This window comes from Anguilla anguilla, chromosome 9 (assembly GCF_013347855.1).
Source record: "Anguilla anguilla isolate fAngAng1 chromosome 9, fAngAng1.pri, whole genome shotgun sequence".
In the NCBI taxonomy this organism is placed as follows: domain Eukaryota; kingdom Metazoa; phylum Chordata; class Actinopteri; order Anguilliformes; family Anguillidae; genus Anguilla; species Anguilla anguilla.
Genome location: NC_049209.1, coordinates 13,539,121 through 13,563,002, shown reverse-complemented (window position 1 = coordinate 13,563,002; position 23,882 = coordinate 13,539,121). Strand labels below are relative to the sequence as shown.

Here is a 23,882-nt window from a genome sequence, read left to right as displayed (position 1 = left end):
CTAAGCGTATGCACCTCTGCTTTTCTCACCAACTTAAACACATCCCAGACAAAAGCTTGAATGAGCAGTATACAATCCAGCTTGTAACATTCTACTAACTTTTATACTTTAATTCTTGGCCACTGGACTAAGGTGGTCAACTATTACACAAGATATTCAATTCAGATTCAGTGAATGAGGTAGTACTTAGTGGGGTACTTAAAGGAAACTTTTTCAGTTTCCTTAACTGGACCAAGATAAAGTAAAATGGGGAAGGATACAGGTCATGTACAGTTGTACAGTGTCAACTCCACATCTCTTTGTTACCCTAGCATCACCCCATCCAACACTCCTTGTGAAAAAAAGCCCTCTGTATAACACTAATACAAATGCACTAAAAAAAAGTGAGAAATGAAACTTTCCTGAAAATTAAATCAGACTTGTCGGGCACTTATCAGGCATGAGCTGGAGCAAGTATCAGTGGCCAAACTGCAAAAACAAAGGGAACATGAATGGTTACGTTTTCCAAAAGTTTCCATGGGAACACCAGTATTGCAAGGGCAGGTTTGCAGCACAGGGAAATGGAGCAGGGCAGGACTGATCATTCCAGCAAGGACCCAGAACTGCGGCTGCCTTGCTCTGGCTATGCATCATTACGGCAGCGCTTACCGTACTAAACTCTGCAGCATCTGGGTCAGTATTTGCAAAGCCCTCAATTCCAAAACTGCAGCCCTTTTACAGAGCCAAACACCACTGGCCTTAGTGGCTCTTTCTATTCAACACAGAAACTTCTAAATTACTTTTGTAAGAAACCCCTCAGATACACTAAACAACAAAGTATGTGAGTGGCCAAGGAACGCGTGTAGTCATACCCAGTGCTTCTGGAGCAGGATTAATTGAATGATATCTCGGTTATCTGACTCCGAAGTATGTAATGTTTTAACCTTCCCTCTGTGCTAACAGTTACGCATAGATGGGGAAGACTGCTTTCCACCAGTAGTGTGGCTCTATACGGATCGCTATCTATCTTGGTCAACATGGATAAGCCTTTGGCTTGTGTAGCCTGCATAAATGCAATTGTGTATCCTGTTACAGCACTAGTGTATAGACTAGTGACTACGGAGTGCAGACATCCTAAGTTCTATGTGCATGTTAGGACCTTAAAACTACTAGGTGTGCAGTGGTAAGAGTCAAAGAGGAATGCCTGGTTAAGGTGAATGCAATTTATTGTACATTATGTTAATAATGGCAATATACAATGGTTGAAATATGTGTAGTGAGATGGTTATATGCATATGATATGCAGGAGATTATTACACTATTACAATTTTCCCTTTATATACCTAAATATCAAAGTAAAACCCCAAATCATCAAATAAAGACACAACCATAACAAAAGAGTACATCAAGGATCCTGCCTGCACTATCTCTGTAAGCATACCACACCGGGTTCACCTTTGTATCTGGCTGGGCGCTGACCCATTGGTATCAAGATCTTTAGTCAACACGCCACCACCAAAGCCACCAACCTGTTTCCCATGACATTGGCTTTCCAACAATAGCAAACATGATTACACTGTATTATGGAGAACCTAAGGTTTACAGAATGCTGATCCAGTAGGATGTTTTGCAACTGAGCAGTGTCTCTTTATCACCCCTGCTGACCCTGTCAGAACAGGTTCTGTTTTCCTTAGAAGATTGGATGAGGGGCACACTTCTGTAAACCACCCTACACTTTCCAGCTTTTTCTTCTTTTAAATTGCCTAAGAGGAGCTGGCCCAGGTAGGTATTAGAGTCATTGCCTCCTCAATACTGAAACAAAACCATGAAAGAAAACAAGGTGTGGAAGGAAGTCAACAAACTTCAACAAAATATCACAATTGCAAAACATATCAAACTTTACACCCCTGCCAGACCACTCCACTCTGCATCTGTACTGGTCGCCAACTGTCACATCCCAAAGAGGTCCGTGCCACGAGTCTGGCCCCCCAGTGATGGACAGCAGGGTCAGTATAAGTTTTCCAACTCAGACTGAAAACACACCTGTTTAAACTGAATCCTGACTCATCTAATGCTGGACTCTTAATATTTATAATGGCCCCACCTATGATACATCTAAAAATATATCCTCAAAGCCATTTTCTTCCTTGAAGCATTACATTCTCAGTGTCCCTCTTGCACGTACGATGGCACTTACAGTAATTTTACGGTGCAGGTCCATGTATTTACTACTTCTGAGTAACTCATGTGTTATTGATTAATTTTTCTTTGTCAATGTTTCACACCGCTTAATATTAGGTGCTGCCCAAGAAAGATCATTCCCAAACTCTCAGGATAGCATGTAAATCAAACAAAAAGTGTGTAGCATTGTTTTACTGAGAAAACAAAGTGGCAACGATGTTTTGCAACAATGCGCCCTTTTTCTTTGATTTACATACTTTTGGTTTTGAGTGACCAAGTAACAGACAGAGGCTGTAAAACAACAGCCACTGTGCATCACTTGGCTGAATTTTGAAGGAAATTGTTCCGGTGGCAGCACTTCCATCTGTTTTGGGCTCTGCTGCAGCACCTATCTGTTGCAGCCAGGGCAGGATGCAATTGTCTATAAAAGGCTGTTAACATTCCCTAGAGTAACTTATCATACTGTATTTTCCTAGTACTTTACTTCTCTGTACCAAGAACACAACTTAATTCGATGCTGTTATTTCTAAGAAACAAGCAACTATGCCCTGCTTCCCTCAATTGGCCAAATGCTTTGCACAACTTTTTCCTTCTTTTGCAGCACTGATTGACCATGGCCATTCTTTATCATGAAAACTTATCTGAAACCAACCTGGGGTGTCTTATTAATTTTGTATTTGTTTATTTGTAGAGGACAATGTGGTTTACCACTGTTGCAAGTTAAACCAAGGAACTGAGGAGCTAGTCTGCATCAAACGTTCATTTCCTGTCTAGCTAATGATCTGTCTGGCTTATTCATATACATATTTTGGAATACAGTTCTTCAATTACACAAAACCAAGCATGGTCAGGTTCATTCCAGTGGAATCATATAGCCTATATAAGCTCAGCTGGCTGTGTGCATGATGCATGTTGTTCTGTCCAATAAAATCAGATATTCTCCATTCAGAAAACCGGTCATCAAGGCAACAGATTGGGCCGCAGAAGCATGACTTAATGCAAAGCAAAACCTTTAACCATATCTTGTTTCTGGATCAAAGGATAATTTCTCTGCGGAGAAAATAACCATCGCTATGACAGTCCGTGATTTAAACTGGCATTTAAAACTTGGATGTTTTTATATGGACACATTTCTCTCTTAACTCTCACTGGATCCACTGAATTCATATGCTGCTTTCCAGCCAATATAATTATTTTGCTAACAGCTGCTGCAAATGTTATTTATGTCACAGCTAGCCTGGTGGCTTTTCAAGCTGGTCAATGCTACCTTTAGCCAGCTAAGAAATGTAAAGAAAGTACTCTGATAACTTAATGAAATTATTAACAATAACAGCAACAATAATGACAATAAAGACATTCACAACAATACATACAGTACAACTGAATAAAAGAAAAGAACATATAATTTATTACTCTAATGAGTAACAGCACAAGCCTTAAGCGTGTGAATGGTAGCTGGAAATGTAGCCCAGTGTGTTATGTTGTGTGACGGGTCGCTAACTACTTAGCCGTTAGCAATTTGGCTTTTTAAAATTGTCATAAATTATTTTGAAGGAATTGGGAAAATCATTCCTCCCATAGGCCATCCATTTCTTTTTTTGATCCGGAAGTCTCGAAAATGCTAACAAACCACAAGGGAATGATGACATGAACAAGTGGCCAAAATAGAGATGAGCAAGTGACCAAAACATAGATGATAGAAACAAATATGGACACCCATTGACTCTCCATGGGCTTGGTGAAATGCGTTATGAAGCCTGGGACGTGCAAATTGTGGGCGCCGCCATGTTGTACAAATTGGAACCAGAGACTGCGTAGCAGGGAAAAGGGGGACCTTAATATGCGGACAAAGTCCAGTTGTCCGCAAAGCGTGTGAAATACAGTGACTCGGCAGTGATGCAAACTGTCCCTGATCCTTTCACAAAATATTACATTCTTGTCCAAGTAACACATTAACTTCACAAAATCGGCACATGGGGAGACATTCGATAAATAAAAAATATCTATGGTGACTACACTTTGTTGTGGGAAAAAATGATTGACTTTGTATTTTGACCGTACTGTTATCATATAGTTGACTTACATTGAAACAAGTAAAAGAGTCTTATTTTGTTGGGCCTTATTTACACAAACTGGAGTTACATTGTGCCTTCCAGAAAACTGAGTACAACTCGACATTATAGATTACAAAGTCAATAAAACATTATTAGTATATAAAAAATAAAGTACTAAATAAACTCTGATAAGTAATACAATATAAAACAAAAACTGTTCAAGATTAAGTGTAAAAAGTGTAAAAAAGTTGTGTAAGTCGCTCTGGATAAGAGCGTCTGCTAAATGCCTGTAATGTAATGCAATTAAAGAGTAAACACCTTCCTTATAACTCATAACTTCCTTGTGCTGCGTTTCCAATGAAATAACTGAAACCACTGAAGCAGTTGTCGAAATGTGTATCCTGTAAGCATGGCTTACTTCTGAACTGTACAATCACAAATAGACCTCACAGTATTTGTGGCATGTTTCCAAGGAAACAATGAACAGATTAGTACACCGGAAATTACTCAATATATCAGACTTTGGCCTGACTTCAATCAATATTTGTTCTTGACTTTGGCCCAAAATTAAAGTATTTGTGTCTATCTTCACAGTTTGCCAAAATCAGCAATCACTAATATTAGCTCCCTAAACTGTGTTTGTGAAGAAAAACAGCTACACTTAAGTTTAATTTTAAAATAAAGTTAAAGGTGCAGTATATACTGTAAGTACATACATTACTGTAATTCTTTATAAATTGGAAAATAATAAGATTACGTCAGCCATCTGGTTTATTTTTTATTTTGTCTTTATCAAAATCGTAATGTGAATATTATATAGGGTGCCAAATACAGTACTTTTGTTGAATATAGTCTCAGAGCAAGAAGATCATGGGTTCAAATCTCGGCTTGGGCCTTTCTGTGTGGAGTTTCCCCTGGTGCTTCGGTTTCCTCACACAGTCCAAAGATACAGAGGTAGGCTAACTAGAGACTCTAAATTGCCCATTGGTATGACTGCGTGAGTGAATGGTGTGTGTGCCCTGCGATAAATTGGCGGCCTGTCCAGGGTGTATTCCTGCCTCTTGCCCAATGCACACTGGGATAGGCTCCAGCACCCCCCGCGACCCTGCTCAGGATAAGCGGGTATAGATAATGGATGGATGGATGGGCTGAAGTGTAATAGTGAATACAGTATGGGAAAGAGCAAAAGCTTATGTAAGGGGGAAATTGATTCGCTTTTCTGCAAAACAGAGAATAGACAATAGGGGTCAAGCCAAAACACTAGAAAATTAGATACATATCATAGAAAAAGAACTGGTGCAAAACTATTCATGTTACAACTCAAGAAAATATACAACTCAAAGGTAGAATATGCCCTGTTCAGAATGTGAAGTAATTTTTATGAAGAAGGTGAAAAGGTGGGAAAACTTTTTGGCACTGCACCTAAGGAAATGACATACTAGCATTGTCATTCCCTCTGTGATGAATAAATATAATAAAATAATTACAGGAACAAAAGGCGTTAATAAAGTATTTTATGACTTCTATTGAAACTTATATCAATCAGAGGACAAATCAGATAAGGACCATAATACTTTTTTTTTGTTAATCTAATACTGCCTAAAATATCCCCAGAACAAGCTGAGGCTATGGATGCCCCTATTTCAGAGACAGTGGTTAGAAAGGCCATTAACCAGTTTGAAAATGGTAAATCTCCTGGGTTAGATGGCCTTCCAACTGAATATTACAAAACATATGTAGATATATTGGCTTCCATTTTGACAGAGGTATAGGCTATACGGAAGCAGATAAATAAATAGTCTCCCAGAGTCATTCAAGGAGGCCATCACAACTTTAATTCCCCCAAAGGGTAAAGATATGACAAATCCTGAGAATCGTAGGCCTGTAAGTCTTCTTAATGTGAATGGGAAGATTTATCAAAGGTTATTTCCCCTAGACTAGAAAGAATTGTACCGGATATCATCCACAATGATCAAGTTAGCTTTGTTAAAAACAGGAACTCACTGAATAAGTTCAGATGGTTATTACACCATTAGTTGAATAGATCAGCACCCCACCCTGTGGCTGCTTTCTTGATGCAGAGAAGGCTTTTTGACAGGATGGCGTGGAGGTTTTTCAGATCTACACTGAAAAATTAGGCTTTAGTTCAGGAATTGCGAGTTGAGTCCTGTATTCTGGCCTAAGGGCAGCTGAGCAAACTAAAGGAACGATTTTTACTTTATCAAGAGGCACAAGACAGGGATGCCCCTTCTCTCTTTTATTGTTTTTGTTAGCATTGGAGCCATTAGCTATCTCTATAAGGGGAAACCCATATATTAAGGTTGTAATGGGGGAGAGAAACCTAAATTATTTTAATATGCTGATGACAGTTTATTGTTAATTAAAACCCCCATGTCTTCAATCCCACCATTGCTTAAAACAGTTCAGGACTTTTACAAAGTGAATTGACGTAAATGAGAAGCCATGCCAGTATAAAAATATGCTCCTCAGCTATGGTTACCCCTTGTAATTTCAAATAGATGCAGTCTGGAATGGAATACCTTGGCATTTCACATCTGCAGACTTAGATAATGTAGTTCAAATTTATTTTACTTCAGTTCTCCATAAGATAAAACTAAATGCAGGTTAGTGGAAGACACTGAAGTGCAATCTATGGGGCAAGATAAATACAATTTAAATGATGTATGATGACTATTTATAGGTATTGTATCAATGTAAAGGCTGGTTCTCAAGTACTCCTGGACCAGCACTCAAACAATTGTTGGACATTACAATAGAACTTTTTTTTTCTTTCAAAATCTAGCTCTCTCTTGCTTGTTTCTCCAAACTTGCATACTGCACCTTTAAGAACAAATGTTGATTGAATACAAGGCTCTATGTTCTTGCACAAAATGTACCAGATAAATCATGCAGAACCTGCATGGTCTCTGTAGTCATTAGTAATATATAAAAGATCTTCATGATATTCAGGACATTGAACAATGTGCAAGCACTGGTGGCACCTCGCCTGCTGAAATTGTGCATCTTTGACTTCAAAATGGGAGGTAAGCAAATGCTGCTCCTGCAGGCCAATGCCAGGGATCACTCCATACTTTCACTTGTATTCTCCAAAAAAACAACAACAACAACAACAACTAACAATAATAACGTATGAGGTTTGAATTCACAACAGCTTATTTGCGCGATAATCATCAGAGGATTCCATGCATAGTTTTGTGGGACGACAAACATTCAGTCCTATGCCGCCTTCTGGCGGCCAGCAGGAACCATGACAGTGCTCAAGGAAAGACAAAGCCTACTGGCATAATATTAAAACAGATATTTAATTGCGAATAAACGCTATACAATTAATTTGCTTTATCCAGCCTCTGGAAACATAATTTCATTGTACAAGCTGCGTTGACTGTATTTAGTGCATTCTATTGCTTTATTCAGACCACGAATTCCCATATGTCACTATAACAGACGTTCCCGGCTACTCATCAGAAATTATTTAAGTATATCCTGCATTGCATAAAACTCATAAAACTGGGGCTAATCGGCCTGCGCTGTTTTTTTTTTTTTGTTTTTTGTTTTTTTTAATGGAGGGGTTTTTGGTCATAAACTGAAAACAGACAGGGTCTCCAGACCCCACGCAGAACTTAAACACCCTCTACGCCCGACTAGCACCAGCACTTCTGGGAACCAAAATGTTTGAGTGCAAGGACTCGACTGGTACTCAGAGTTAACGAGCTATATCCTTCACTGTGTAAATATATATCGCTAATTGTTCTGTATCGGAAAGTATTCTTCCCTTTATCCTGGCTGAAATATACGTGTTGACAACACACATTTTAGACTCAACCTAACCCCATAGACCGTACTTACCGTACTGTTTCCAAATTCAAACGTGTTGCGACAGTTCTGAGGAAGAGCGTATCTAGGTAGCGACGGCATACGGCACATTGGCTACACACGTGGGTAACAAGAACGAGTCAACATGGCCAAGAAAAGGAATGTAGAGAAAAGTGCAGACACGCTAAAAACGCCAAGGTTTGTGGCAGCTGTGCCGATTATAAGCATATTGATCAATAACGTACTTGAATGTATGTATTTGTACTGATAGCGAGAAATATATTTTTGTACTCAACAGTGTTTTATCAGCGCACATAATTTAGCTAAGTAGCTAGCTACGATTAGCAAACCCTGTTAGCTAGTTAGCAAAGGAGAATTAAAACTTTTTCGTAGCGCTCATCGAAGTATGTTTACACGATGTCATAATATACTTAAGATTAGATTTCTAGTTCTATTATCTGTAGTCTTGAAATTGATTGGTACCTATTTGAAGATCGGATCTGATGGCTGTAACTTAGCTGATCGGTCGATTTGAATTAATTCATTCAGCTTTTTATGTCAGACTCTAAAAAGAGGTCCATAACAGGACCGAAGAAAAATAAATTAAACAACGAAAGACAGGTTACAGTAAATTACAAAGGCTTCATTTATGATCATCTAAAAAGTTTACATAAAGCAGTACCACTGGAATCGAACACAATTACTAACGATGAATTAGTACCTCAGTTGTGATATTATTTGACTTAACCAGTCGACACATAAATTTATACATTAGATTTCTAATAACTGATTGGCAGGTAGGTACTCCAATATTAACAAACATCTGGTTAGCAGTGAAATCTTGGCACATGCAGTAATAACCGCATCGCATTATCGTACGCCACTTTAAGTTTCTTCATACAGCCTTTTGTATAGGTACACCGCAGGTGTGATCAGTTTATCGGGGCGTACAGAAAGCTCTAAACAATGAAGCTTTGACATCAACTGTGCACGTGAGACATTTGCGTATCAAAATGTTAGCCTGTGCATAGTATTTGCGATATTCTATATAGATCTCTCTTTCATCTGTTAAATCGTCTGTGATAGAATGACCGGGGTATTTAATCGCATTACGTACCTTATGAACATTATCACTCAAGAGAAATTCAGGAAATACTAATTTCCTGTCCTCTTTACATCTAACAATCACAATTGCTCTTTTTGACATTATATTTGATGTCAAAATCTTTACCATACTGCAGACATATCTTCAATAACTGTTGGAGACCAGTACTATAAGGGCAAAAAACAACCAAATCATCTGCATCCATAAGGTGGTTAATAACAGCATTTCCAATAGTATAGCCAGTTTTACACGGAAAAAAAAGGGGATAAAATCCCACCTGGCCAGACCCCATTGCTGACAAAAAGGAGCAGATACCGCGCTGTCCCTTTTAACCTGCATGGTCTGATGAGCATACCATAAAATTAAGGTTCTTAATCAATACTTGGGTACACCTCTATGGCACATTTTTTGGAATAATTTCTCATGATTAATTCTATAAAACACATAAACATTGTAGAATTTTGTCTTCTATGTTTAGCTGCTATTTCCTTCAGGGCAGAAATACACACATCAATGCCATGTTTTCTTTTAAAACCAAACTTATTGTCAGTGGTAAGAATGTACAATTCAAGCCTGTCCAGCAAGATTCTCTCCAATACTTTAGAAAGAATGCTGGCTAGGTTGTATGTGTTAGCAATCGTAAAACGTACTAACAAATGTTTGCTTGCGTTTATTTTTGCCAATTTGAAAAGTGTTTAAGTTACTACTATACCATTTTTAACTGATGGTTAAATCTTGTTGTGTGTATCTAACTACGTTGCCTTTATTAACCAGTCTGCTAATTGGTATCTGTGTAAGTTAACGGAACATCAGTTGCGTATTCACAGTGGCTGGATTCATTTGATAAATTTTCTGTTTAATGGTGGTATTGTTATCCAAAGAAAATTGAGCAGTTCTACAAGTGCCAAGTTTTTCTGTGTCAATTCTTTGTAATAGTTTGACGGTTGCTCAAACGGTAGAAGATGAAGACGAAAGGGAACTGTTTAAGGTGGACGACGCTGTCATCAGTGCCAGCGAGGATGAGGTACGAATATCACATTCCTAGCAAATAGACCGTTTTTGATTGCACATCACCATTTTGACCAAAAGTAAGAACCCTTTTTGTGCTTGTGTCCCATATCGAAAGGGTTCATGTGTACTGTCCTCTGATTGTGTTTCACATTCCAAATTTAAGGGTGGTAGTGATGACGAGAGGAAACACCGTAAGCTATTGGATGCCATCAGCTCCCTGGGTGGGAAGAAAAGGTTAGTTTTCAGAAGGGGAATCACGTTGCGTGATTTGTTGTCAAAGGTAATTGCAAAACTAGCCTGACTTCTCAGGCTAGCTACCTTATGGTGTGATGTGAGGGAAGTCTGCTTCGCTAGGAATAGGAATCGTCAGTTGTTTCTTCTGATTATTATTTTTTTTAATGTGGCGACTCAAACAGACTCAGAAACTGACCTATAACTTAATACTTGCTAAAACTTGCAAGAATCCAGTTTCAGGAAAACTGTCTTACAAGCTGCACTTTACATTCCAGATTCTCAAGAGATAATGTGTGGAGTCGAGACTATTCTAAAGTCTACATAATCGCAAAATGTGGTTTGTTCATTCTCACAGAAGGAAGCTGGCTGAACGGTCTGAGGCCAGTGCACAGATCTCAGAGTTCTCCGTCAGTGCTGAAGGTAGTAATATATTTATTTTTGTCTTAGCTTAGCAGCAGTGAATGTGTCAGGATGCTCCTCTCCTTTTAACCGCCACGATCAAGACTCAATGTTTTACTGTGCTGATTGTTTACAAATATCTGGCACCACTGTGGGGCCTTCTCTTTGGTCAGTACTATCTTCAGAAATGTTGTTAGATGTAATGTTTTGCTGTACGAACAGAGTTCACATTACTGTGCTGTGTTTGAAAACCAAATTTGGGCCGGCCACCCTGATAAATTCATTTTAAGGGAAATGCTGGAGTAGACTTTTTAAAGTCTGAATAGTGTTTCTGATAAATGTTGCGGTTTTTCAGGTGCGGGGGAAAAGATAACCCTGGGTGACCTCCTTGGCACCATTGAGAAGACTGCCGTCATCACCAAGACCAAGAAACAGCTGAAGAATCTGCAAAACCGCAGTGACACCCTTGAACTACCCCTGAGCAGGAAACAAACCGAGAAGGTTAGGTCTGGGGTGTATGATTCAGACACACACATAGGTTGTCTGGCAATAGTATCTGTATGTAGACTAAGTTGTGCAGATCCTGAGTAACTGTTCCTTCCACCCTCTAGATCCAAAGGGAAGTGGCCTATGGAAAGAGCTCAGAAGAGATTTCCTCCTGGCAAGGTGTTGTCCTGCGAAACCAGAAGGCAGAGCAGCTGGTTTTCCCTCTGAACCAAGAGCCATCTGGGCCAAAACGGGTGGAGCAGGTGGTGGCAGGATGGAAGGTGTGTGCACCCACATTTCCAACTGCAGTTTTCTCTTCTTCTTTTTTTAAGGACTCTTTCTATGACAAAAAATGTTAAAAATCACTAAGCACAATTTTGAAGCGACTGAAGCCTCTGAGAATTAAGTGTGTTTCTCGCCAATTATGTAAATTGCGAAGTGAGTGAGAGAAAATACACAAATGCATAGGTGGTTCCTATCTGCCGCCTTCTCAATGAATTTGTATTTAATGAGTTGCAAAGCGTGGTCTTATGGCATGTGCAGTGTAAACATTGTTGTCTTTGTCCTAGAATGTTGCATCAACATCTATTTGTGTTTATGTATGTGTGCGTGCTCGCGTGCGTGCGTTTGTATGTGTGCACATGCATGTTTGTGTTTGCGTGCTTGTGCGTGGTATAGGCACAGACACCGTTAGAGCAGGAGATCTTCAACCTCCTGCGCATGAACAAGCAGCCTGTTCACGACCCTGTGTTGACACCCACTGAGGAGGCCTCCCTGAAGGCCATGAGCCTGGAAGAGGTGAGACTGCTGGCAGGCAGTGAGCATCAGGCTTTAACAACCTAGTGAATGTCTCTCCTATTGGCTTTTTGAAAAGTTCTAACAGAGATAGTGCTTGTTTGCAGGCAAAGATCCGGCGTGCTGAGCTGCAGAAGGCAAGAGCACTCCAGTCCTACTATGAGGCCAAAGCCAAGAGGGACAAGAAGATCAAGAGCAAGAAGTGAGGCTGACCTCTGACCTTTTTTAATTGACTCAGTATTTTGTCAGGGTAATGAAATGCATACAAGTAACATTTTATTTAATTTGTTCCAAAAATGCTTGGTCACAATACATCTCTGTTCTGTCTTGCCAAAAAAAAAGGAATTTGCAACCTCAGTTCCACGCCTTTACTGGCCCTGCAAAAATTGAGCTGCTAGTTAAGGTCCCTTGTATTCAATGCAAATTGACAGAATTGGAGTGAGATCTTTATTGTCTCATTCGCAGCTGTTCTGTAGAGGCAGCATGTGTACTGTGGGATATTTTAGGGGGTGGCAGTAGAAACAGTGAAGAGCTGGAAAAGTGTGGGAGATGCTGGTGGTGTATTGAAAGCAAAAAATAGTTTTTGGTAATGTAATGAAGAAATGCAACAGATGTAATTAAGGGGAAACAATGCTGAACATCTGAAATGTCTTTTTATGCACAGGTACCATAGGGTGCTGAATAAAGCAAAGCGCAAGGAGTTCCTTAAGGAGTTTGAGGAAATGCGCAAAACGGACCCCGCCTCTGCCCTGGAGGAGCTGGAGAAGATGGAGCTGGCCAGGATGCAGGTGCGGCCATAGTGCATCCTGCTCAGAAAAATGCACCAACTCTCACCGTGTTTAACATTTCTAGACTGGCAAGGGTGCCTGTAACAAAGTTCCTGTTTCCCCTGTGTCCTGTAGGAGAGGATGTCTCTGAAACACCAGAACAGTGGCAAGTGGGCCAAGTCAAGAGCAATCATGGCGAAATATGACAATGAGGTAAATTTTGACTCGTCTTTCACGTATCCAGAGGGTGAAAGTTCACCCTCGTCATCTGTATTTATCTTTATACTTCTTGAATCCCAAGGTGAAAGGCAGACTGATGTCTGCTTACTAATTGGTTTGTTTTACGCGACAGTGGGGAAAAACAGTGTGTCAATATTGTCTATCTTCAGGCTCGCAAGGCCATGCAGCAGCAGCTCGAGGTGAACAAAGAGCTAACGAAGAAGCTGGTCATTCCTTCAGAGAGCAGGGACGAAGAGGGGTCTGAGGAGGGGCCCGAAGAGGCGGCAGTGGCCCTGCCGGATTTTGTTAACGATGTTCAGCCAGCAGACGCGACCAACCCCTGGATGATGGGTAAACTGACAGCAGAGGCCCCCGAGCCTGCTGAAGGCAGTGACATAGAGCCGCCAGCAGAGGGCGTCCAGCAACCGGAAAATCAAGAGGACGGAACGGACGAAGAGGAGGTAATAGAAGAAGAGGAGGTGCTTCTGAGGGAGTTTGAGGAGCGACGAAAATTGCGCCAATCGGAAAAAGGAGACCGGGATTTGGTGCCAGTCATGCCAGTGGAAAGAGAAGGTGAGGTAAAGGGTGGGTTCTGAAGTGGGTTCTGAAGTCTGCAGAGGCAGTGCTGCTTCTCTTGCCTGGTGTTTCCCTTTGCTGGTCAGCACCGCAAATTTGATTTGATTTGCTTTTTAAATTTAAAAAAAGCATGGAGTCATTTGTAAAGTATATGCATTCGATCTGGATCCATTGGTAAGACTATTTTCATTTTTCTTATAAACTGTGCACTGTGTGCACAAGCACTGAAGATTTCTGTTGGTCATAATAAAGATAAAATTTAATGTACAGCATTTAGCTCACTTCATATGGAGTGCATTACACATAAATATATAATACAGGAAATTAATTAATCGATAAAACATATATTAGCAGATATTTGCATTCAAGTCTCAAGGATGGAAGCAGTTAAATGCTTATTATGGATTTAGTTCTGGAAGCTGCTCGGAACAATCAAATTTGGGTTTCTTGGGTAGTATTGTGCTCATTTTGTCTTTTTTTCTCTTTCACATAAAAGAAATAGTGAATGAAAAAGATGCATCTGGGGTGGTGGAGATTTCCGAGGATGAGGAGGAAGACGAGGAGGAAGAGGTTTCAGAGTTCAACAGCCTCTTTCAGAAGCTGGCAGAAAAGGAGCAGGAGGCTGCAATGGATGCCGAGACAACAAACAGCGCAAAAGTAGAGGACCGTGAAGAGCCCGCCCTGCTGGAGGAAGGGCTAACCCGCCTCAGGACCTTGGAGGACATGGACCTCCTCAGCCAGGAAGTCTCCGTGGAGATGGATGAACCAGCCGCGCTGAGCACTGAGACCGCAGGCTCGGAGGAGACAACTATTCCACAGCCCAGCAAGAAGAAAAAGCGAAAGAAAAACATGATCGACTGCAATGAGGTTTTGACGAAGGAGGCTAAAGTCATCAAGATACCCCTGGCGCCCACAGTCATCGAGGAGGAAGAAGAGGTGAGGATGTAACTGACGCCTCCATTTTCTCATTTCTGTGCACTGCTCAGCCAGTAGCAAACTAACCATACAAATGAGGCGCTACAGAATAAAAATAAAGCACCTCTTGTGTTCTCTGTAGGGCTGTCACTAGATTGAAACAATGAATCTAGTTAATCGCGTGCTTGGCCGTGATTAATCACAATTAATTGCAATTAACCCCTTAAGTCGCACCAGTCCGTATTTGGACTGGAGTGGGTTTATTTGCATTCATTCCATTTTCTGAAGGAAGAAATTTCAATCTGGCCATACGACCGAAAGTGTTAAAACTCACAGTTCTGTCTCCATAAGCTGTTTCACAATCCTAATGTTTTAGTGACCACGGTTCCTTATTTTGTAAAGTGGTGTGGCAAAACAAGCTTGGGCGGTCCTCGTCTTCTATGTGTTTTGGAAATCGGCAGACGACACAAATCACTGTAAAGTCTGTTGCTTTGTCATGGTAAGAGAAACCAGCAAACAAAATCCATTGTAATTTTTAGTCCCAAAAATGTGTGGAGAAACATCGACAGAATGTTCATTGTTTACGTGGCAATTCTCCAAAGAAATGATTGTTGTCTGTTTTGGTGGATACGTAGAAAAATTATTATCTACGGTTTGTGCAGACTCTCTGAAACAAGTGGGGCCACCTACAAGCTTCTCTGAGCACTGGCCAAGCAGCCCCTCAAAATCATGTACAAGCAATGACTTGACCTGGAGGGTATAAGTTCTGCCCACTGCACAGCCAGGCAATGGCAAGCTATTATTATGACTAAGAATCGTCTTAGCCGATGAAATTGCATTTCTGTCGTTTTTTAGTTTGGTAGGCTTGCATAAAACGACATGCACTGATTCTCCTGCGTAAACAAACCACAACTTTTTTTGTTCACGATGAAAACGTTACATGCCTGGAAAAAAGTTATTGAGACTATGCCTAAAACATAAAGTTGTTTTACAACAAAAAGTGATGTTGTGATGCCTAAGTCTAGAAGACTTGGCATTTGGACACCTAGGAAGAAATCACTCCTCTGAGAGAATATTTATGCGGAGGACATGAAACTGCTTTGACTCCACAGTAGAGGGACAGCATGTTTAATGAAGGACTCGATCCCATTCTACATCAGTGAGCATCTAAATGCATTTTCAAAATATTATTATTCAGTATGTATATAAATAAGTAGTAGTCCTTATTTTTAGTAATATATGGGGCATGTGAAATTGTGGGATGTGTTTGACATGTTGGTGGTGATGGGGTATTAGACAAAAACTTAAATCAATGGATTAGTTGACTAGATACCTAGTGTAGTTATTTTCTACAATCTTCCAGACCTGCTGCTGCCAGCAGTGGCAAAGGGAGAGCAAAGGAAGGGACAGGGAGAGGGAGAGGGAGGGGGAGGGGGAGGGGGAGGGTGACAGGCAGGGAAAGCCATAGACATATATACAAAGAGAGCTAATTTCACCACTTCCTCCACTAGCATATAGTATACAATATATAGTAATTTACACCACTAAAGACTTATAATATCATTTTGCTACCAAGTGTCCACTTGGAGTCTCCAAATAGCTTCTTTGGAAACCTGCTGAGACATTCGCAGAAAAAACAATGCAGAATGCTCATTTTTGGTGCTGTTGTCACCAAATTTGAACCAGGATTTGTCCAGCATTGTGGCTGTGGCTCCATTGTGTTTCTAAGCCACAAGCATCTGTGTCCACCCCAAAAACATATTTTAGGTGAGGAAAAAATACTTGTGTGTTTGAGCGTCTGTTGCTTTCTTTCAGTAATATTTAGAGTACACTCTTGGAAAACTCCCAAGGGTTATCTTTCTGAGGGGACCAGGATTATACCTTTTGGGAATGTCATTTCAAGGTTTGTGTTAAAAAAGGGCACTGCAGAAGCGGTCAATCACATTTCAGAATTTGATTGAAGTCAATCATTTTAATTGTGTATAAAACACAAAATGAACTTCTAGTGTTCTGGAAATAAATAGTACATTATAGAAATATTTAGAACGCAATGAAGTTTTTTATTTATACTTTTATTTAGAGTTAATCACAATTAATCACACAACATGTGATTTGCCTTGTTGGCTTGTAGGCCATCTGTTGGTTAAACTTTTTTTATTTGCCAAAATTGGCCCACAACAAACAACCTGGAAATGAACTTCAGGGCATTATTTGGGTATAACGCCATTTAGCCTTTACTTGAATGCAACTCCATTTAGCCCCTTTTAGCAATTTATCTCCCCTCGTTTTTTACTTCAGTCTGTTGCTTAGACAGACTAGCTTATCAAAATTTTCAGATGACAAAGCTGAGCACTTCTTTTGTACAGTGTGGCCTGCAAGTGAGAACCGTCATTCGCATTGAGACTTGAGGGAGGCGTAGCTGAGTATTTCCATGCATCGTAGGCCAGCATGTCATGGGTTCCTGTGTGAGCTGACCACCTCTGTAGTGGACATTCATCCGTACTGATGCTTGGCTCTGACATGTAGCAGTCCAGAGTGCTGTCAGCCAACTCGTCATCATCGCCACCTGTTTCATGGAGAGTTGAGGATAGGCCTGGTTTCTCCCTCTTTTATGGTGTCCCCAAGCTTGGTCCACATGTCTTCCCTTTCGGCTCTTGGTAGGCACTTCAAGTCCTTGAACCTGGGACCAAGTGCAGTTGCGGTTTTCAGCCATGGAATGTTGGTGGCTGCCTTGCGAGTGGCTAGGTCCTCCTTGAATGCAGCCTTGAACCTCACAACATAGGCTGGATCATGATCGGAGACCTCTATCACTCAAGTGGCACACAGCAGGCAGCACCACTGTGCAGGAGACAGAGTCCTCTCCCTCTAGCAGTTCAGTCACATACAGTATCAGAAGTGGAAGATTAAACAAAAAAAACTATTTTCATTTGAATTAATTTACATAATTAAATTTGGAAATTCATCAGGAGCACATCTATGTGACATGGCATGGAAGTATGATTCTGGCCAGGCAGCCACGATCCTGTCAATCATGACGAGGCACGAGTGCAATCGATGCTCCTTTGTAGTGCCCTAATTGCTCCAAATAACTCTGTTAAGTAGCGTTAGCTAACATTTCTTCCATATAGCTACAATAGCAAAGCATTTGGCAGTTATTCTTATGAATTATGGTGTATGTGTTGCTAATACACCAAGTCACCAAATTATTTGCCAGTACAATTGCATTGGGGTGTAATATCAGGCTAGCCCATTATAATAACATGACATTTGCTTACAGCCTGTTATTCATCAGTATAATGTGGGATAAACCTACCTGCAGGGTTCAAGAGGGCCGCGGAAGTTTGTCCCACTCAGCCGTGGTCCGCACAACTAGGTCGTTCTGTTAGTTCAGACTAGTCTTCACTGCTGCTTTGTTCCGTAGCATTCGTTTGACCATTGCCCGTGTTAAATTCCATCACATTGGAATGTCTGGACTAGTAGCTCTGGCTGTTGTCCAAGGGTAGCCTGCTTTTATTGGAGTTCAGATGTGTTTGCGGGGTTATGTTTAAAATGTCCGACTATCTTGCAGCACTTTGTGAGGGCATTTACAAATCCGCTGTCATTGAGGATTACTGTGATCGTTCGTAAAATGTGAGCAATACAGGGCATGTGTTCAAAGGCTAGGCGTCTTGCTGCTGTAATCGTTGGGAGCACTGTCCGTTCCCACTGTCCGACACCTTTTCTTCTGTTTCCCACATCTGTGCAACTGTGGATTTGTTCAGCTCATGCTTCAACATAGTGCCTGTCCTCCATTTTCATCATTGTTAAAGCAAACAATAGCATTTGCCATTTATCATCAATTACGTGTGCTGTTACATCGAAGTAACTATGATTGCTCACCAAGGTCCAGTGGTCCCAAGTCAGTGCAACAACAGACATTGCTTGAGCCAACAGACCGTGTTTCATTGTCTTTTCATACAGTTTGTGTACTCTTGTAATAATGATCACTTTTGAAGGTGGCTCATATGAAGGGTCGGAGGACGCAATCTGAATAACTTCCGTCTGTCCCTGATCTTCCGTCAGGCTGATGGGCCTTCGGTCCATGACAATCCATTTCACAATTGATTTGGTTAGCTTCTCTGAGGTAGATCTGTTTATAGTCTTGCCCTGAGTGCATTCAACAATTGTGCTCTGTCGAAGACCCCCCGCAATGTTAGCAGGTCTGCCAGCTGCAGCACTGCTAGATCCACTAAATATATGCTTGGGGTGCAGATGGTATTTTAAACTTGATGTGCTCCTGTGAAATGAAAATTCTTCCTGACAGTGAACAAATTTATTATTATTATTTATTTCTTTTGTCAAAAGACCCGTCTGGAAGTTGTTTGAACATGGATTTCCCATTTAGAGGGCTGAGAGTATCACTGTTGTCATTCATTCTGATAGCAAAGTAAACTAGCAGTGTGGTTGGAATTATGGGACGGCAGGGGTCAAGGAGGACATGGATTAATTTTTGTACATTTTTTGACGTGTTAAAAATAAATAATTGCATGCATTGACACGTTAACTCTGACAGCCCTAGCTCTCTGTATGGTCAGTAAAATGAATCTCTTCCCTTTCTTTCAGAATGAAGAGGTGCAGAAAATGATCATTAAGGAAGCATTTGCTGGAGATGATGTGATATCTGACTTCCTGAAGGAGAAGAGGAAACTGGAAGAGGCAGGAAAGCCTAAAGTGGTGGACCTGACTCTACCAGGCTGGGGGGAGTGGGGTGGTCTTGGTCTCAAACCCTCCCGCAATAAACGCAGAAGGTGAGGGAAAATTTAACACTACCGTCACCAGACCTATCCTGAAATACTTGTGAGGCATTGCATTCTTGTAGTTTGTCCACATTCCCGGCTTACTGAAGGCTTAATTCACAGAAGGTCGGGTCTTGCTTCATAAAAAATATACAGCATTCTTTCTTGTTGGTAGGATGAATTAATTACAGCTTTCGGTCTTCTCAAAAGAGATGTTGTTAATAAGAATATAAAATTATGCCGGCCTTATACTTGTATTTTGCTTCTTTTTTATAGGGGGAAATCTCACAGTTTGAGGATTCATTACTTTGTATTTAAAGTTTAGGCTATCAGAAATAGGCTTAATATTTTTGAGAATCAAAAGTGCAGATAAGCCTTTAATGATGAGATATCTAGGCCTATTGATCCGAGTTAACACTTACCGGTTCATTTTTATGACTCTTAGCAAATGGTGAAATATTAGCCTATATAGGAGGAAACTGACAAACTGAGACTAAATTTCTATATCACCATTTGCTTGCTGAAGGACGTGAGAAAATTGAACTTATTTTGCAACATTCCTTTAAATCGCCCCTTTTGGATAGACCTTAGGGTCACTTGATCGTATATCCGGTTTAACTGCAGTCTAGCAGCGGTTCAACTGAATCCATACTTGTTTTGACAGAGCAATCAAGTTAAACCTAGCATGCATAAACCTGCATGTTAAACCTCTGAAAGCCCAGGATTTACCTGAAGCTGTCCTAAAGCGCAGCTAAGCTAGTCAAATGCTAACTGACAAAGCAACAGCCCCAAGGAGTTTTGAATATATTTATTATTTGAATCGTCTTGATAAATGTGGTCTGTGGTCAGTAATTAGAAATGCACATAGATCCCATGGGTTTTCGTTCCCCGACTGAACTTTTTGATTTTTGAGCTTTTTTTTTTGCAGGTTTCGTGTAAAAGCTGATCCTCCCCCTCCAAGACAAGACAAAAATCTCCCCAGTGTTATAATCTCTGAGAAGAGGAATTCCTCCATTACTGTGCACCAGGTGACACGCGCACGCGCACTCACACTGTCTAACCTTTGACTCGTCTTTCCATCGGCTCAGTGGCATATGCATAGATTTCACATTTGCCGTTTTTCTCATTTTCTAAATCCTCTAGGTCGGTCAGCTGCCATTCCCGTTTGCGAGCCCTGAACAGTTTGAGAGCTGCATCAGAACACCCATTGGCAACACCTGGAATACCCAGCGCACTGTCCAGAAGCTGACCGCCCCGAAGGTCGTCACACAGATGGGTGCCATCATTGAACCCATCACCAAGGAGGACTTTATCAAGGGCAAGACACTGGCAACCACAGGGAAGCAGCCAGATATCAGTCTGTCTGCAGGCAAAGGACCAAATAGAGGCAGCAAAGGCCCTCAGAAAAAAGGACATCCAAAACGCTCCCAGCAGAAGAAGACAAAAAACAAACCGAAATAGTAACACTGGGTTAACACATCGCTTGGTTACTCATCAGAAAGGCGTAAACATACCCACTCTTGTCTGCCTGTCAGTAGACTTCCTGCTTCCCTCAACGAATCAAGCCTGAAATGGAGATGAACAAATAACTTCAACATCATTAAACCTTAAAATAAAGTGAAATTTTGATGATAAATCTGTGTTTTGTGTTTACTTGGAAAAGGATTTATTTGGAGAACTCAGTGCTGTGTTTTTGATTTCAAGGTAAACATGTGTTTAGTGGTTTAACATCAGAAATATTTTATTCAAAAAAATATTTTGGTTGAAAAATGTGACGTGTTCTGTATCTTTGATCATAGAGCAATATTAAGTGAAGAATTGTTAAAAAATATTTAAATCTGTATTTTTTTATCTCATCCTTATTTGCCATAGTGACTGAAATACTGAAGTCCTTAGGTTTTCTGTTTTGAATATGAGGAGAGGGTGGGGGTGGGAATAACGGATAACGAGCATGTTTGTGTGGTAATGTTGACTACCTTGCCTTCTGTTACGAATTTGATAAACTGAGCTTATATGTGAAAAACATCTCACTGCCATGGTGTGCCATTTTATGTGTGTATGGTGGGTCACACTTGACCATATTGGATTTAAGACATTTTCCCTCATTAACTCTTTATTTATTGGAAGCTTGGTCACATTTTCTAAGCATGATCAATTTGAATTATTCAATGGAAACCAACCTGAAAATGTCCCATTACGAGCCATTGATAACACAAAATGGTTGGCAAAATGCATACTGATTATAAATAATATTTAGGAAATGTAATTTATTTTATTATTTCATTGTTTTTCTCAGTTGTACGACTGATATTGGTCACATTGTTAAAATTATGTAAAGGGACAAGTGAATTGTCAGTTATTAGATTTTACACTGGCCATTGTATTAGGATAATAAACGTGAATACATGGTAATCTGTTAATGTTAGATTAAATGCGTAGTTTATGCTAATGCGTTTGTACAGTCAATATAGCGAAACGTTTTACGTCCTATTACATGGGCTAAAACGAAAATGACGAGATCGTCTAAATATATGGTTCCACTGGGGCTCGAACCCAGGACCTTCTGCGTGTAAAGCAGACGTGATAACCACTACACTATGGAACCATTTCCTGTTTAGTACCTCGAGTGGGTGGAAAATGAAAGTTACTGTTATTATACGCGCATTATAATAATGCATTTAGTATTATAATGATATTTTCATTAATATGTTAGTACGCAAAACGCAACAGTCATCTATAAGATTATGCTGCCATCAGTTGGTTTTGGTTCTGTGTGTATCCGGCTTTTAAAATTCGTTTATCGTCTTTTCGCTACTAATCCATCTCAGATATAAAGTAGCATAGCCAAAGTAAGCCATTAACAATAGGCCTACTGGCTAGTATCAAACGAATCAAAGCGGCGTCAATAGTCTTTTCTGATTTTTCCCCCTTTTGGTGCGTTATCTAGCCAACCACTTACAAGCACGTGAGAGATGAATGGGCTGAGGCGGCGGTCTTTAAAAAAATAGCGCGCAGCAAGAAATACTTGATGGCCTGCACAAACTGGATAAACAAAAAGTGAAACGTAGCACATGCACACACGCATATGTGTGTGTGTGTGTGTGTGTGTGTGTGTGTGTGTGTGTGTGTGTGTGTGTGTGTGTGTGTGTGTGTGTGTGTGTGTGTGTGCGCGCGCGCGCGCGCGCGCGCGCGTGTAGCCTATATACACACACAGGCGCACGCACACACACCCAGCCTGGCCTGGTGGAAGACGCCTGAAGAGAGTTAAGCATCAAATGAAAAGTGGTCAGACACACAAGATTATTTTTTAAAAGGAAATTTGAGTTGGGAGCTATTATGTTCCAAAAATGTCTAATTTACACTACACTAGCATCTAATCTAATTTGTACAAGAAGACTTTTTGGTTTTGTTGACATATGGATCAGAATTTCCACCACAGATGGTAAAATACAAAGAATAATAACATTAAACATCTCCAAGCTGCTTCATGAAACAGGATAAGGTTTTGTACTGTAAAGACACTGCAAACAATTGAAAAACAGTTATCACATTTATATATCCCCTGTGACATGGAAAATATTTATTTATGCTTTATAGAAGAGTTCAGAAAGAATTCAATTAGGCAAATTAAATATCACTTTGTCTTTAAGAGTACATGTTCTGCCTTGTATTGAATAAATTGAGGTTAAATACCTTGGTAGCTAAGGATACAAAAGCTTCATCTTCTACAGGACTTGAAACAGCAAACTTGACTTTCAGTTCTTTAATCAATGCTCCAGACAACTTCTTTAGAGGCAACAATGACCCTAAACTGTGCTTTACTTAAGTCTTTCTCAGGAAATACAACATTGGTCAGTCCGGCACCTGCAATCCGGCTTTTCCATCTGCCCCAGTTGCAAAGTGACAGCACCAAGGGACTGCACAACTGGTGGATTGGAAAGTGAAAAAAGAAGCTGTTAGATCGTCTGTCTTAGAGGGCAGATGTTTAATGAGCGCTCCACTGAATGACAAGACATTTCAGAACTAAAATGGGCCTGAATTAAAAAAATAATAAAAAATGTATTGTCTAAGTTATGTTGACACCCTTGGGCATCCCGTCATCAATTCAAATGAAATTGGTGGATCCTCACTTTCTCTGTAATTTGTCATATGCATGTGTTTCCAACAGGGACAACAAAGGAAAGAAAGGTTAACATTTCTTGTTTTTATGTCACATCCTTGGTCATAAAAATGTCAGTAGAAGAACTATAGCGTGGCGGTAATAGCAGGTGCAAATTGTGCTCTATATTGACAACAGAGAGTCTAAGAGAAACACTTGTGGCATCTGGACAAAAGAGGGGATGAGCAAGGTTTCACATTTGAACATTCAACAACAGACTTAAAGTGACCCAAACCTCATAGTTAATTATTTATTAGTGGACTATAGCTCATGAAAACTACATGTGTTTGTACAAAATGGGATTATATAACAAGAGAATTAAATTTATTAAGCTCAAAAGTAATAACATTGATCTGTCGATTTATCTGATCATTTTTATAATCTGGCGGCACA

The 23,882-nt window shown here is 40.3% G+C and overlaps 1 protein-coding gene and 1 non-coding gene across 2 annotated transcripts; one reads left to right on the top strand and one right to left on the bottom strand.

Moving 5' to 3' along the window:
* The first annotated feature begins 8,128 nt into the window (after window positions 1–8,128).
* Window positions 8,129–20,966, top strand: si:dkey-251i10.3 (uncharacterized protein LOC553498 homolog). The gene is made up of 15 exons (XM_035435103.1): window positions 8,129–8,246; window positions 10,090–10,177; window positions 10,328–10,398; window positions 10,754–10,818; window positions 11,153–11,298; window positions 11,409–11,564; window positions 11,962–12,081; window positions 12,186–12,280; window positions 12,743–12,866; window positions 12,981–13,058; window positions 13,235–13,637; window positions 14,137–14,576; window positions 19,158–19,342; window positions 20,259–20,358; window positions 20,474–20,966. The coding sequence occupies exons 1-15, from the start codon at window positions 8,194–8,196 to the stop codon at window positions 20,789–20,791; spliced, it is 2,442 nt and encodes an 813-aa protein (XP_035290994.1). The 5' UTR covers window positions 8,129–8,193; the 3' UTR covers window positions 20,792–20,966.
* An 896-nt stretch (window positions 20,967–21,862) lies between these two features.
* Window positions 21,863–21,935, bottom strand: trnav-uac. The gene has a single exon. It is a non-coding gene; the product is annotated as a tRNA-Val (tRNA).
* Window positions 21,936–23,882: the final 1,947 nt, after the last annotated feature.